Source organism: Puma concolor, chromosome C2 (genome assembly GCF_028749965.1).
Source record: "Puma concolor isolate L17-30 chromosome C2, mPumCon1.1.hap2, whole genome shotgun sequence".
Classification (NCBI taxonomy): domain Eukaryota; kingdom Metazoa; phylum Chordata; class Mammalia; order Carnivora; family Felidae; genus Puma; species Puma concolor.
The window spans coordinates 27079726-27096627 of NC_141675.1; the positions used below are offsets into that span (position 1 = coordinate 27079726).

The 16902-nt window shown below is 39.6% G+C and overlaps 1 protein-coding gene across 3 annotated transcripts in view; it reads right to left on the reverse strand.

The window, feature by feature from the left end:
* Positions 1–16902, reverse strand: part of PIK3R4 (phosphoinositide-3-kinase regulatory subunit 4) — a 203541-nt gene that overhangs the window by 70618 nt on the left and 116021 nt on the right. For 2 of the 3 annotated variants that reach the window (XM_086674276.1, XM_025913349.2), the window contains exons 2-4: positions 8188–8248; positions 3904–4514; positions 2334–3110 (exon numbers count right to left, since the gene is read on the reverse strand). In XM_086674276.1, coding sequence (XP_086530402.1) covers positions 2334–3066 — 733 coding nt within the window. In that variant the 5' untranslated portion in view covers positions 3067–3110; positions 3904–4514; positions 8188–8248. Of the gene's footprint in view, positions 1–2333; positions 3111–3903; positions 4515–4921; positions 5210–8187; positions 8249–16902 lie in introns of those variants that run through there. The other variant, XM_086674275.1, reaches the window with a different exon arrangement.

Consider the following 16902-nt stretch of genomic DNA (forward strand, 5'->3'; position numbering starts at 1 on the left):
TAAACTAGCAGCCAGGAACCATGGATATGCATCAAGATGGGGGAAAGTTAACATTTAAAACCCGAGCTGTAGGAGGTGGACACATCCCACCCACCTCTTTCAAAGAAATGAAAGGGTCTATCTTCAACCAAAACAGCATAGGACTCTAGCCTGGAAAAAACAAATACTGAGTAAGAATTCTGTTGAAGTTTATGGAACTATAATGCACACAGAAAGGATAAATATACACATCTCATCGACCCTTGAAATTTTAAAACAAACTTCCAGTTAAGAGTCACAGGAATATAATATGTTATGTGCCAATCACACCTCATTTTCTTTTTAAAAAGCCTATATCAAAATAAATAATTTAAAAAAAAAATTTTAAGCCTGCAAGTGATGCCAAGGTCAAAACGTGATCACATTTCTACGCTAAAAGAGTCCTATTTACAGAATACTTAGTAAGTTTAAAATGTAAAAATGGTTCAAAATTTAGATAAATTCACTGACCAAAAACTTTGGGACTCTGATGAATTACATTTCTAATCTTGTTATACTTACAGCGTAGAGGCTAACTCTATCTTACCAAAAACACCCCCCTTGGTATTACCTTGGGACATAGATTAGTGAGTGTACCAACACGGGTATAATTCTGTGTAACAACTCTTATTCAATCCCCTCAATGAAATACACTTATTAATTATGTTACCTTTCCTAAGTAATCTAAAAAACAGTTCAATTTAAGTTTTCTCTGCAGCAAACCTACAGGTGGGAAAAAGATTAAACCCAACCTTTGCAAAACTTAAAATGGCACTGATACCAGAGTTCACATGGTATTCCCCAGGATACCATCTTCAGCCCATTTCTCTTCCTAAAAATTCACAGATAATCTGAAATCCATGGCCTGGCTTCAAGTGGTCTGTGTATGATATTAATGCACGGTACTCTCCTCTAGAGAAGGAGGCCACTGATTTCATCAAATTACTTAAGGGGATCCCCAAAAAAGCTTAAGAATCACTTCTTTACAAACTCTCCCTCGTTACAAATCCATTCCCTTGACTACAATTACTACCTATTTCCTGGTAGTATCTCCACCTCTATCCCAAATCTCTAGGCACCAAACCTTTATTATAAATCAACTGTCTGTTGTACATCTTCTCCTGGATATCCCCCAGGCACCTTCAACTCAATATATCTAAGAGACTTCATCATGTTCCCATCCCCTCTACCTGTTCTTCCTATGTCTCCAATGTCAATGACCATCAGCCATCATCCATCACCCGGCATCCACCCAGTTTCCCAAGCTAGAGTGAAAGAAGTGTTCTTGACTTTACTCCCCCATCAATCACCAAGTCCTAACAATTCTACCTACTGTCTCTGAAGCATTATTCTTCACCACTCTCTCTCCAATTCTGTCACAACTTTAAGCCAGTCAGGGTCTCGTCTTATCTGGACGGTGGTAGTTTACTTCTAGCTGGTTTTCTGGGCTCCGGGGTAGCTCCCCTGCAACCCATTTTCCATCCCTTTTACCAAAGATACATATCTGATAATATCCCCGTAGGCTAGCAGGGGCCTGCCGGACCCTTTCTGATCTGGGGCTTGTTTACCTCACACTCTATACTTTATGTTCCAGATAAACTACTTCAAGTGTCCTAATAAATCAGTGCATCATGCTCTGGTCTTCAAGACTTTGTATAAGCAACACCCTCTGCCTGAAAAAAACTACCCTTACCATAGCTAGCTCCCAATCATCTTTCAGGTCTCAGTTGAAGTATCATCCTTCCAATAAAGAGGCCTTTCCTGATCCTGCCTCTCTATCCATCAATACCATGGAGACTAATTTAAATATTTATAGGTTCCTGTAATAGCACCTGGTTCTTATCACGACCATAGCAAATCACATTGCACTAAAGCGTCCTTTTTCAATAACGCATCTATCTCCCCATTAAACATAAAACACCTTGAGAGACAGAACTATTCATCTGTCACTAGTGCCTAAGACAGTGCCTGCGGGCACCTGGCAGGCTTGGTAGGTAGAGCATGTGACTCTTGATCTCAGGGTCATGAATTCAAGCATGTTGTGGATAGACTTTAAAAAAAAAAAAAAAAAAAAGACAGTGCCTGATACAAACAGAAGAATTCAAATATTTCTTAAATATTTGAATGAACCACTCTGCATTTCATAGGTATTTAAACATGTCCAATGAAAGACTGCTGTATCTATCTGAATAGTGTATGAGGTACCAAGAAATTAATTTTTCAACATATGGGATTTTTAAAAAGCTACATTTCGATGTTCAAGAGTTAAAATATATGCACATCCCCCCCTTGGCAAATCTGACCAATTCAAATACCTGCTGAAAAGATGTCCATTGCCCGCTTCAACTCTCCTCTTGTTCTCTGATTACTATTCAAGTCTACAAGTGGAGTTGAAGGATCTCTCATATATTCTAACTCAGTGGCAAACAATCCACCATCAACAAAACGTTCAGGAGCAATGTAACAAGTTCTCCTCCGTGAAGTGTCAAAGAAATAGTTGAAATCTGCGGGGTTGTCCTCTGGAAGATAAGTGGGCTTAAAACTGGCAAAATCAGTTAGAAGGACCCAATTCCAACTGGTAACCATTACATTCTCAGTCTTGATGTCCCCATGACGGACCCCAGATTTGTGTGCTTGGTCCACAGCTGTTAGGATCTGGAAAGCAATCCAACGCTTCTCTATATTATTTAAGAACGGACGAGTACTGATGCGATCATAGAGGTTGTCTCGCACATACTGCCTAAAGAGCATGGCTGCTTTCTCAGATGCTTTTTCTGCTGCTTTCTGAAAAGGTAGACAGTTCTGTGCAGAATGAAGCCTGATTTTCAGTTCCTCCAGCTCTTGTTTATAGCTGGTTAAAGGCAACGTAGGATCCTGAATTGCAAAGACCTTCACAACCACTAGGCCTTCTCGGTGCTTTGCTCGAGCAACTTTAAAAAACCGAGTGCTCCCCAGGCTCTTATCATATTCAAAGTCATGGATGTCTGAGAAATAACTCTCCACAGAAAGGATCTGGGAAGGAGCAATGCCAGCGAGCTGATTTCCCATGATGGCAGCAAGCACCTCCGGGTCAGTAAGTCAGGATACAGCCCCTATTAAAAAAAAAAAGAAAGAAAGAAAGAAAGAAAGGAAGGAAGGAAGGAAGGAAGGAAGGAAGGAAGGAAGGAAGGAAGGAAGGAAGGAAGGAAGGAAAGAAAGAAAAAGAAGAAATAAGCAATGAAACACCATTGTTTACGTATTCTCTTCCTAAAAGACAGATGCACTGTATTTCTCTTCCACTGAGAGGACCGTATCTAGTGTCTCAGGCAGTCTCTAAATTTTAGACACATTTATCTAAAAAGATCTTGTTGTTTTATGTTGTTCTTCCAGAACCTGAGCTATATTTAAATAGACCTCTTCAATATTAAGCTGAAAATGTTAGAATGTGCATTTTCTGCTTTTTAAATTTAAAAATTAATGAGCCTTTACTGTGTTCAGCATTGTGCTTGGGGCTATGAAGGTCACAACAGTACTATATGAGACAGTCTTTGTCCAAGAAGAACCTGGAGTCTTGGATGTAAGACGAAAACACATTAAAAACTTAAGACTAAAAATCGCCTAATACAAATAGATTACTGAACTCCTCAAAGACCAACCTAAGATCCAAAAAAATCAGTAACTCCTGGGCCCTTCCAGTCTAATTCCAGTGTTTCTTCCCACGAGCAAACAGAAGGCATAAAGTTGTCTCATGGGCAACAACAGGGAAGAACCCTCGGCAAAGATGTTAAAGAAAAGTAAACCGAAATACACACTTGCCAAACAAACCCAGGGTTCTCCTAGCTCGTATTCTGCAGGAAATAAAAGACACACATACACACACGGCCATGCGCACATATAAATATTTACCCCAGGACTCTGTAAAGTGTCACAAGTTGGTCACTAGCTCACACTGAGGTCATGACGGGTCACTTTAGGGTCTGAGATTGGGGGTCAGCAGCCGGGCAAGTCTTCGGTATGAAGGATCTTCCTTCAAAAGCAGGAGGTGGGGCGTTGGGGGAGGGACGCCGAAAAATGCCAATCTCCAGAAACCACGGTGGCCCGCAGCGGAGAAGGGGGAACGTGCCGCAGATGAACGAAGCCAAGCTGAAGCGATTCCACAGATACCCCGGGAGTTGCCCCCGCCAGCCCCCTACTCTGCCCGGGGAGCCACGCGTTCCTGGGCCTCGCCTTCCCCTCCTGCGGATCTCCGGACCTTCGAAGGCCTCTAGACTCCTGGAGGGCCTCACCACCAGGAGAGGAGGTGGGACTCGGGATAGAACGGGAGGCCGCCAGTTCCAGGGAAACACTTCTCCAGCTGAGGCAGACACAAACGCCGAACTCCCGGGAAAGCTGCCGGCTCTGACCTCATTCCGGTCTCAGAGCGGAAGTGACGACGGAGAGAGGTTTAAGGAAACAAGCGAATGGTGGTGGAGTTGGTTGCTAGGAAACGAGGAAGGGGCGTGGCTTCACGCTGACGCCTGGAGGAAGAAAATAAAACGTGCTGTCAATTTATTCTCCACCCTGGTCTTCTACCTATAATTCCCTGAACTCTGTGGCTTCTGACGTCCCCGGAACAGAGTTCTTTAAGAGAATTCACAGGTTTATTTAGGAAGGTTAATATATCCCCCAGCTGAATTTTTAAGAGCTTTACTTGAGATATAATTTGCATACGATAAAGTACACCTGTTTAAAATACACAACTCAGTGGCTTTTTATACATTTACAGAGTTGTTCAATCATCTCTATAATTTAATTTTAGAACATTCTCATTACCCCCAAAAAGAAATTCAGTAGTTATAAGCAGTCACTCCCATTATCTCCCTTTCTCCTACCCCTCCCAGCACTAAGCAATCACGAATCCACTTTCTATTTCTATGGACTTAACCTATTCTGGATATTTCATATACGTGGTATACAATATGTAGTCTTCCCGACTGACTTTTTTCACTTCACATGTTTTTGAGGATTATCTCTGCTGTAGTTTGTATCAGTACTTAATTTCTTTTTATTGCCAAATATTCTGTTGTATATATATTCCACATTTTGTTTATCCATTCATTGATTGATGAACACCTAGGTTCTATCTACTTTTTGGTTATTATAATAACACTTCTATGAACATTCCTGTAGAAGGCTTTGTGTGGTCATGTGTTATTTCCTCTAGGGTAAGCACCTAGGAATGGAATTATGAAATCATATGGTAACTCTATGTTTAACATATTGATAAACTGTCAAACTGTTTTCCAAAGTTGCTGCACCATTTTTTAAATGTTTATTATAATTTTTGAGAAAGAGAGAGAGCGCATGAACAGAAGTGGGGCAGGGAGTGGGGGATGGGCGGGGGACACAGAATCCGAAGCAGGCTCCAGGCTCCGAGCTGTCAGCACAGAGCCAGACCCTGGGCTGGAACCCATGAACTGTGAGATCATGACCTGAGCTAAAGTCGGATACTTAACCAACTGAGCCATCCAGGCACCCCTAAAGTTGCTGCACCATTTTATATTCCTACCAGCAATATGTGAGGGTTTGATTTTCTCCATATTGTTACTGACTGTTTGTTTCTTTTGAATTAAAGCCATCCTAATGGGTGTGAAGCATCTCACTGTGGTTTTTATTTGCATTTTCCTAACGACTAATGATGTTAATCATCTTTTTGTGTGCTTATTGGCCACTCATATATCTTCTTTAGAGAAATATCTCTCCAAATATTTTGCCCATTTTTTCATTGGGTTATTTGTCTTTTTATTATTGAGTTTTAAGAGTTCTTTATATACTCTGGGTACAAGTCCCTTATCAGATTTGCAAATAGTTTTTCTCTGTGTTGTCTTTTCACTTTCTTGGTGTTGTCCTTTGAAATATTATAACACAAAACATTCTAGCACAAAATATTTTAACCCAAAGCTGAATTTTTTTTCTGTCATCCTTTTAAAATCCCCTCCTCCCTTATTTCCCATCTCAGGAGGCAAGAGTACCACCCACTGGATTCCTCAAACTTCCAATTTAGAAGTCATTAAGTCATCCTTGACATCTTTCTACTCTCTCCCTCTTTCATCATCCTCCACCACCACCATTCAATAATCATCTGCTCCTAATGATTCAGCCTCCAAAACATGCCTTAAAGTCATCCACTGCCATCTCTCCAGGGCTTAGTCCAAGCCATCATTGTTGCAACGTGTAGATTTTGAAACCTACTCAGAAAAGGCATTCCCCACCTACAATATTATTTTTTGTACTTCTTTCATGATTTCTTCTGGATCTTTTGTGACTTCATTCTGTGTCCTGAAATTTCTGAGGTAGGGTCCAGCTTAATTTTTTCTCAAGAAGGATACTCAAGAAGGTATCCAAAAATGTTAATAAGTAATCCATTTCCCCCAAACTCATTTGAAATGTCATATTTACCACATACAAATTTCCTTTATATATTTGGGTGGATCTTCTGCTGGACTTTCTCTCTATACATCGAGTTGCCATTCAAGTCATCTACATTGTTTTAATCATTGTAAAATGTTTTAATGTCTAACATGTCTACTACTAATGTTTTTTTAAGATACAACTATAATCATAAGGATTATACTTCCAGGTTCTGCCTCCTGATTTTAGGCTAAAGCTAAAAGTCTTTAGCTTGGCCTGCAAGACCCTGCATGATCTGACCCCCTAACCACACCCCCCACCATAACTGGCATCACTCACTGCCCCTCTTAGTCCCCCACGGTGGCCTCCCTTTGTTCCTAACCTGTCAAGCTTCCCTCTACCACTTGGCCTTCACATTTACTCTCTCCTCTGTTTGGAACACCCTTTCTCCCACTCTTTATATAGCAAAACTTGCTCTTCTTTCCAGTCTCGGATTAAGTGCCAACACTTCTGGAAGGTCTTTCTTGAAGTCTTCCCACAACCACCATTACATAATCTCATGGACAATGAACTTTTTTCTTCATAGCACTTATTACCATTGAAATCATTTGATTTTTGAGAGATGGGAACTATTTGTTTAATGGATGTTTTCCCACTGCACCATAAACCCCACGAGGTTAGTGATTGTGTAATTCTTATTCACCAAGGTATCTTCAACAACTAGAACAGTTTCTGACACACAGTAGACATTCAATAGATATTTGAATCAGTGGATATGGCCTTATAAGGTTTGTGACCATTAGGGCCAAGATCATGAGTTCTAGGACTAGGAATATATAAGAATTGCTACACACACAGTTGTTTAGCAGATAATATTTTAGGATTATGTTTATATCTCAGAGGTTGAATTCCATGTATGTAGGTGCTTTAAACATCTCTTCAACAGAGAACCCATGGTATAGAAATGAGATAAATCTGTCTCAATTTAGATCAATCATGCATTTTCCCCACATCTATTTTTCCCCACCAGTATGTTTTGTGAAATAAATTCATGAACTATTTTTCAATGCCTTGTATAAGAACTTCTATGGCTTTCTTTCCTTTTATTTCTTTCTTTTTTTTTCTTTTTTTTTTCTTTCTGTTTTTAAGTAGCAATCATGGCTGCCCAGGAGGTTTTTTGGGGTTTTTTTGTTTTGGTTTTTTTTTTTAAGGAATCTCACCTAGTCCTTTTGAGGATAAATAAAAAAATAAAATTTGCTTGCCACTGGTGGAGTATAAAGAGTAAAGAGCCAGCAAACACTCTTCTATCCTCTGGTCAACAGCCTCTCAGATGCATTGTGGCAGCAATGGCTAACTCCCTTCTACAGAAAATAGATGTCACAGAAGAGTATCTGTATAGGAACACCCCACCCCTTGCATATGAGGGGGGGCAAGTGACTAGCTCTCTACTAGGAAGTATAAGTGGAAATTATGTATTTCACTTCCAGGTCAAGGCAGTTAAGAGGTGAATGACCTTCTCTGCTCTCTCTTTGCTTCAGCCTAGATGCAGGGAACTTCAAGGCCTTAGGTAATGCCAGAGCCACAAGATGGTAGGAGCCTATGTTCCTGAATCACAACCTGGAGAAAGACCACCTGTTAAATAGGAATACCCAAACAGGACTTTTATATAAGCAAACGTAAACTCCTATGTGTTAAGTCAGTGAAATGTTGACATCATTTGCTACAGTTGTTAGTCTTACCTTAACCAATACATTCATCTTCCAAATCTGTATCATTCCTTGCCTCTTCTGGGCTACTCACCTCACCAGTGCACTTCCAATCCTGTGAGGTATCCATGTGGATTCCCTGTAATCCTTGCATCCTAAGGAAAAGGAGTAAAAGAGAATTCCTAATGTAATAGTAAACATTTTCTTTTTTTTTGTAGAAATTGCCAGCTAACAGAGGGAAAGGGAATCATAGGAAATTATCACTGTGTAACTGCAATATAATAATTGATTGCCACAAAGACTATCAATGGATTCTACATGCATCGGGCAGAAAGGGTTGGGGCAACAAGATAGACTCATGGTGTCCAAGGAATAGCTACAGATTACTTTCTAGATCAGGAAGCGTGGAGAATGAATCTTTTCATTCATTTAGTGGGAAATGCTGGCAGTGAACCCTTTATCAAAGTGATCAAACTTAATATTGCTAAGAGTAGGTATTGCAAGTAGTATTGCAAGGCTCCTGATATAATGCAATGACAGTACACAGTATCACCCAGGAAGCATTCTTACCAAGAATGTTTAACTTGAATCTAATCAAGCCTGTAGACCTCACTGTCCAATATGATAGGCACTAGCCATATCTGACTATTGGGCACTTGAAGTGTGGCTACTCCAAATTGAGATGTGCTGTAAGTGTGTAAAAAAAAAACACACACAGGATTTAAAGAACTTAGCACAAAAAAATGGAAAAAAAGTATCATTGATATCTTTTAATATTGACTATATATTAAAATAATATTTCAGATATATTGGTTTAAATAAATATCTTATTAAAACTAATCTGGTTTTTTTTTTTACTTTTTAAAGTGTAGCTACCAGATGACTTTAAATTTTATAAGTGGCTCATGCTACATTTTTATTTGATAGCCTTTCTCTGGACTGAACTTCAGCTTATAAAAAGTAAAAGACATAGAGGAATAATTTAAGCAATACCATCAGGAAACAATCTGACAAACCCAGAAAATGGAACATCAGCCTGGATTCTTCAAAAAGTCAATACTATGGAAAACATAGAGAGACTTTTCTAGAATAAAAGACTCAAAGAGACATAAGACTCAAATGCAATGTACAAACCTCAACCTGACCCAGGATTAAAAAAGCTATGAAGATATTTCATGCATATTTGGGGAAATTTAAATATGGACTGAATATTTCAGAGTGAAAGAAATGGCAGAAAATGTTATTAAAATTGGTAATTATTTCATTCTGCTATCACTTCCCTGTATCTTATTTAAAAACACCTAAGCTGCCTGACCTACAGCTGTTTCATAATTACATAAGGGATTAGTAGACAGAGAGAGAGCTAGCCCCAGTTACCTTCAAATGTGTAATGTTAGGTGAAACTTTATTCTTGAAAAAATGGGAATGCAAAGGCTAAACCAAGTTGTTGTTTTTTTTTAACGTTTATTCATTTTTTGAGAGAGACAGAGAGTGAATGGGGGAGGGGCAGAGAGAGAGAGGAAGACACAGACTGTGAAGCAGGCTTCAGGCTCTGAAATGACAGCACAGAGCCCTACACGGGGCTCCAACTCACAGACCATGAGATCATGACCTGAGCCAAAGTCGAATGCTTAACCAACTGAGCCACCCAGGCAACCCTAAACCAAGTTTTTAAAAGAAGATGATAGTTGTCCTGAAAATCAAATAATTTTGATGATAATAAGTCCTATAAGATAAAGTACAGGGTGTGTGAGATGATGTAATGGGGGGAGGGGTGCATTCAGGGAGGAGCTTCCTGAACTGTTGGCATTTAATCCGGGACTTGAAAGATGAGCAAGTTTTGGTTACAAAAAGAGTAGGGGAAAGAATCTTCTAAGCAAAGGAAAGAGTAAATGTGAAGGCCTCCTGGTGGGGAGAAGTTTGACAGGTTAGAAGCAAAGAGGCCATTGCAGGGGCCTGAGAAGGACAGTGAGAGATGATGGATGTGGGCAAACAGAATCCATCTAGAGTTCTGTTCCTCTACTTTGCCACTTTTTTCCACTTCTACTCCTGTACCAATTCTGTCCCACAAAGGATTTAAACTGACTTTACAAGTTTAAGTCAGATGATGAAAAGGGAAACAATAAAGGGTTATTAAAAGGAGCAAAGAAATAGTACCTTAACTTCAGATGAGTTTTCTATTTAGCTTTGAAATTACAACAACAAATCCCAAAAAGTAAATTTGTGGTTCACATAGTTCTCATTGTCTGGTAAAGAAAAACAGACTAATATAGGAAAAAAACCCACACATTTTCCCTAGACCAACTTCAAGGTGAGATTTCTTTCTTTGAGTCTTTGTAGAAAAGACACCAGTTATCAAGTTAAGTAGGCACCATGAATAGAATTTTTCTAGTGTTGAGTAAATGGTTCAGCAAATATGGTGCCTACTAGTTGGGCCCCATTCAATAGCATGCTTAAGGCATCTTCTGTTTTTCTAGATACTTGATCTCCATCTAACTTCCCTCTTAGGTGACTTTTTCTAGTTCTGTGTATTTAAATATCAATATGCTGATAACGCTATTTTTTTTTTTTTTTCTCTCAAACCCTTACCTGGCTCCTGAGCTCATGTATCCAGTATCCTTTTGACTTTTATACTTGAGCTTGTAGTAATAACTTGCTAAGCGGGGGGGAGCTAAGATGGCATCATAGTAGGAGGACCCTAGGCTTGTTTCTCCTTTAAACACAGCTAGATAAATATCAAATCATTCTAAATACGCAAGAAATCAACCTGAGGACTGACAGAACAAACTGCATAACCAAAGGGAGAGGAGAGATCACATCAAGGAAGGCAAGAAGTATGGAGATGTGGTTTGAGGGAGAAAAGAATCACGGATGTTGCAGAGGGGAGGAAGCCCTGGTTGCAGAGAAAGGCAAGGGGGAGGGGAGAGAAAGAAAGAGAGAGAGAGGCACCCAGGGCAAGGCACAAGGAGAACATTTCCCCAAAGGCAGGCTGGGAAAATGAAAGGGACTGATTTTCATGAGTTTTTGTAACCCATGGGGATTCAAGACTGGGATTTTAGGGGTCTGTGGGCTCGGCTGGGATAGAGCCCAGAAGGTGCTGCCCTACTCCTGGAGAGAAGGCAAGCAAGCAACCCTAGGGCTGACAGCAAGATCTGAGAGGATCACCTAAGGAACACGAGGAGGAAATTGTTCACTCTTCTTGGAGCACATCTGAGATAGGTGGCATTCGCAGAGTCACCTCTCCAGGGTTGAAAGAGCCAAGCTGCCATTTCCCTCCCCCAGCCCTCAACATAGGCCCGGACACACCTGTTGAGGGTGGCTAACCCAGACACTGGCTGTTTAGGCTGCTTTGCTCCAAATCCCATATGCCTGTGTTCTGGCACAGCTCCCTTACTCGATCAAACCTGCAACAGTCCCAGCATGGACAGACCCTTTCCCAGAGGACCAGCACCAGTCCCTGCCACACCAGGTCCCTAAAGGTTGGAGTTTTAAAAGTCAGCAGGCTTGCCTGGGAGAGAGTCCAGAGGGTTCTGCGCTGCTCCTGGAGAGAAGGCAGGCAAGCAACCCAGAGACAACATAAGACAGAGATCTGAAAAATGCCTGGGATACATGAGGGGAAATTATTTGCTCTTCTGGGGTGCTTCCCTGAGAGCAGCAAGCACTGAGTCCCTCTCCAGGGACAAAGAAGCTGGCTGGGGCCATTTCCTTCCTGTGTCCTTCAGCATAAACCAACTTCAGTAAATAGAACAGCGCCAACACTGGCTGCCCAGCCTGCTTACACCAAGTCCTGCCCTCTTGCACCCTGCTGTTACTGCTTTTTTCCTATAAGTGTGCCTAAGGACCAACACAGTGGACCCTGTCCCCAGAAGACCAGCAGAAACCTCTGCATGCACCACATCTACCAACCATAGAGTTCTGCAAGGCTTCGGTTCTACTGGAAGAAGCATGAGATCTCATTTAACAAGCACTAGAGCACACCTCATTAAAATGTGCCATACTCTGGCCAAGGTCCAAATACTGCCCACTACAGGCAAGGAGAACCTCTGCAAATGACTGACCTGAGGGATAGAGCAGCCAAAGCATAGCAGTAGAGTCCACACAGCATATACCAAGACATTCCCTGAAGCACCAGGCCCTGGACATCATATGACCTCTTCTTCATAAAGCAATTACTCTCAGGAACAAGAAATATAACAGGCTTTTTTAACACAGAGAAGACAGAGACCTAGACAAAATGCCAAGATGCAGTTATTCACCCCAAAAGAAAGAACAAGAAAAGGTCACAGCCATAGATCTAATCAAAACAGATATAAGTAATATACCTGATGGAAAACTTATGGCAACAATCATAAGGATACTCACTAGGCTTGAGAAAACTATGGAAGACATCAGGAAAACTCTATTGCAAAGATAAAAAGCTAAAAAACAATCAGGCAGAAATGAAAAATGCAATAAATGAGATTCAAAACCAGCTGGATGTAATGACCGCAAGGATGGAAGAAACAGAGGAATGAGTAAGTGATATTAAAGACGGTTATAGAAAATAATGAAGCTGAACAAAAGAGAGAAAGGAAAATCATGGATCACAAGAAGACTTAGGGAACTCAGAGACCCCATCAAATGTAGTAACATTCATATCATAGGAGTCCCAGAAGAAGAAGAGAGAGAAAAAGCATTTGACAAAGTACAACATCAATTCAAGATAAAACCCCTCAACAATGTAGGGACAGAGGGAATATACCATACCCTAACATCACAAAGGCCATATATGAAAGATCGGTAGCTAATATCATACTCAATGGGGAAGAATTGAGAGCTTTCCCCTACGGCAAGGAACAAGACAGGGAGGTCCACTCTCTCCACTGTTATTTAACATAATACTGGAAAACTTCATGTAGAAAACGCAAAAGACTCCACCAAAAAATTGCTAGAACTGATACACAAATTCAGTAAAGTTGCAGGATACAAAATCAGTGCATAGAAATCTGTTGCATTTCTACACACTAATAATGGAAGCAGCAGAAAGAGAAATCAAGGAATCAATCCCATTTACAATTGTACTAAACACCATAAGATATCTAGGAATAAACCTAACCAAAGAGGTAAAATACCTGTATTCTGAAGAGTGTAGAAAACTGATAAAATATATTGAAGATGACACAAATAAATATAAAACCATTCCATGCTCATGGATTAGAAGAAAAAATATTGTTAAAATGTCTATACTACCCAAAGCAATCCACACATTTAATGCAATCCCTATCACAATATCACCAATATTTTTCACAGAGCTGGAACAAACAATCCTAAAATTTGTATGGAACCACAAAAGACCCCAAATAGCTAAAGAAATCTTGAAAAAGAAAAACAAAGCTGGAGACATCATAATTCCAGATTTCAAGTTACATAACAAAGCTGTAGTGATCAAGACAGTATGGTACTGGCACAAAAACAGACACAAAGATAAATGGAACAGAATAGAAAACTCAGAAATGGACCCACAACTGTATGGTCAACTAATCCTCGACAAAGCAGGAAAGAATATCCAATCAAAAAAAGACAGTCTCTTCAACAATTGGTGATGGGAAAACTGGACAGCAACATGCAAAGGAACAAAACTGGACCACTTTCTTACACTGTACACAAAAATAAGCTCAAAATGGATGAAAGACCTAAATGTGAAACAGGAAACCATAAAAATCCTAGAGGAAAACACAGGCAGCAACCTTTTTGACCTCGGCCACAGCAACTTCTTATTAGGCACATCTCTAGAGGCAAGGGAAACAAAACTAAAAGGCAACCTTCAGAATAGGAGAAGATATTTGCAAATGACATACCTGATAAAGGATTAGTTTCCAAAATCTATAAAGAATTTCTAAAACTCAACACCCAAATACCAAATAATCCAGTTAAAAAGTGGGCAAAAGACATGAACAGACATTTTTCCAAAGAAGACATACAGATGACTAACAGACACAAGAAAAGATGCTCAACATCACTCATCATCAGGGAAACACAAATCAAAACTACTATGAGATATTATCTTACACCAGTCAGAATGGCTAAAATTAACAACACAGGAAACTACAGATGTTGGCGAGGATGTGGAGAAAGGGGAACCCTCTTACACTGTTGGTGGGAATACAAACTGGTGTAGCCACTCTGGAAAACAGTATGGAGTTTCCTCAAAAAATTAAAAATAGAACTACCCTATGATCCAGAAATTGCATTACTAGGTATTTATCCAAAGTATACAAAAATACTGATTCAAAGTATACATGCATCCAGATGTTTATTTTTTTTTTTAATTTTTTTTTCAACGTTTTTTATTTATTTTTGGGACAGAGTGAGACAGAGCACGAACGGGGGAGAGGCAGAGAGAGAAGGAGACACAGAATCGGAAACAGGCTCCAGGCTCCGAGCCATCAGCCCAGAGCCTGACGCGGGGCTCGAACTCCCGGACCGCAAGATCGTGACCTGGCTGAAGTCGGACGCTTAACCGACTGCGCCACCCAGGCGCCCCCATCCAGATGTTTATAGCAGCCTTATCAACAATAGCCAAATTATGGAAAGAGCCCAAATGTCCATTAATTGATGAATGGATAAGGAAGATGTGGTGTATATACATATATATAATCAAAACAGATATAAGTAATATACCTGATACATATATATGTATATACACCAGTTAGAGAAAGACAAATACCGTATGATTTCACCCATATGTGGAATTTAAAAAACAAAATAGATGAACACGGGAGAGAAAAAAGAGAGAGAGAGGTGAACCAGGAAACAGACTCTTAACCACAGAGAACAAACTGAGGGTTACTGGAGGGGAGGTTGGAAGGGGAATGGGTTAAATGGGTGAGGGGCATTAAGGACAGCATATGTTGTGATAAGCAGTGGGTGCTATATGTAAGTGATGAATCACTAAATTCTGCCCCTGAAACTAATATTACACTGTATGTTAACTAACTGGACTTTTTTTTTTTTTTTAATTTTTTTTTTAACGTTTATTTATTTTTGAGACAGAGAGATACAGAGCATGAACGGGGGAGGGGCAGAGAGAGAGGGAGACACAGAATCGGAAGCAGGCTCCAGGCTCTGAGCCATCAGCCCAGACCCCGACGCGGGGCTCGAACTCGCGGACCGCGAGATCGTGACCTGAGCTGAAGTCGGACGCTTAACCGACTGAGCCACCCAGGCGCCCCTGGAATTTAAATAAAATCTTGAAAAAAATAATAAAATCTCCCACTTATATAGGGCTTAAAACGTGCCAGATATTAATTCATTTAAACTGCCAATTAATTCCACAAAGTAGATGCCATTACATCCCCATTTTTCCGAAGATAAAATGGAGACAGAGGTAAATAACTTACCTAAGATCACATTCTCAGTAAGTCAAAAGTAGTAGATGAGAAACACAAAGATACTGATGTGTTAAACAAGAACATGTGCTAGTTTTTGAGTACACAACAATATTTGACCAGGCAGTAAGTTCATTGGTGGTCTGTTCATTAATGAGTTTTTTTAATGATCATTGTTCTTATACTCAGCATTGTAACTTTGGGCATTAGATAATAAATACATGAGAAATGAAGAGTCCCTGTAGCACCATTACAACATGACTGAGATAATGAGATATAATGGTACTAAATGAGATAATGCCAACATGTATAGGATTTTTATGCATTCAAATGCGTGGGTATATCCATTTGAAAGACAATATACCAATGTTAAAAGAAATTCTCTCTCATTGGTTTATATTTTTTAAAGTTAAAATTTTAAATGCTAATTTTCTATATGTATTACTCTTTTGTCTTACAGTTAATATGTTTTATTATAGATATGTGAGAAAACATAAAAAAGGGACAGATGTATAAGTCTGGTAATACTTTAGTGTGTATCTATTCTTCCACATTGTTTTTAATTTCTAGTTGTTCATATTTATTTTTCACAAAAATGGGCTCGTACTATGTATGTTGATTAACCAATGAAAATTTCACCCAGTTTGGAAACCTGAGATGTATAATGTATACGGGTTATAATAAGATGGATGAGCTTATGAGTATATAGAAGACCTTATATATCTATACATTGTATTGGTCAATTTTTTATGAATATTTGACCAAGATAAATGATCATTTCTGAAGTCATTTCAGACACTTCAGACTCCTCCAAGAAACTTCTCCCTTGCCTGCCTCTTGCACAGAGGTTGTGAAAGCTGTATATTTGTCTTCCCAGTCTCCCTTGCACTAGGAATGGCCATGGGATTTTTTTTTTTTTTTTTTTTTTTTTTTTTTTTTTGTCCAACAAGATATAAGGAGAAATCTGCTGGCACCACCTTTTCCCCTCTGACCTTCCAGCGTTGATGACATATGAGATCTTCAGAGCTACAGTATCTATAATATTACCATGATCCAAGAGGCATGAGGGAAAGGCAAAGATAATCCCAATAATGTTGGCCCTAATAGTGGTCAAGCCTCTGAACCAATGTCAGTGGTCCCAGTCTTCAAATTTCTGATTGCATGAGAAAAATAAACATTTGTTTAAGCCACTGTTGCCTGGATTTCCTATTACTTATAACCAAAAATCTTTTTTAACTGATAGAATCCTGTGAAAAGTTAACTAATTTATTTTTTTCTAGAATTTTAAAGTCACTTAATTCCAGGGGACACCAGTGTTGAGTTTGCAATTATACTGAAGATGACTTTCATATTACAGTGTGACCTTTACAGTCTCTTGTTTGTAGCAGGCAAGTATGCCCATGTGGCTTAAAAAATAAAACTAAACTCATGGCCTTTAGTTC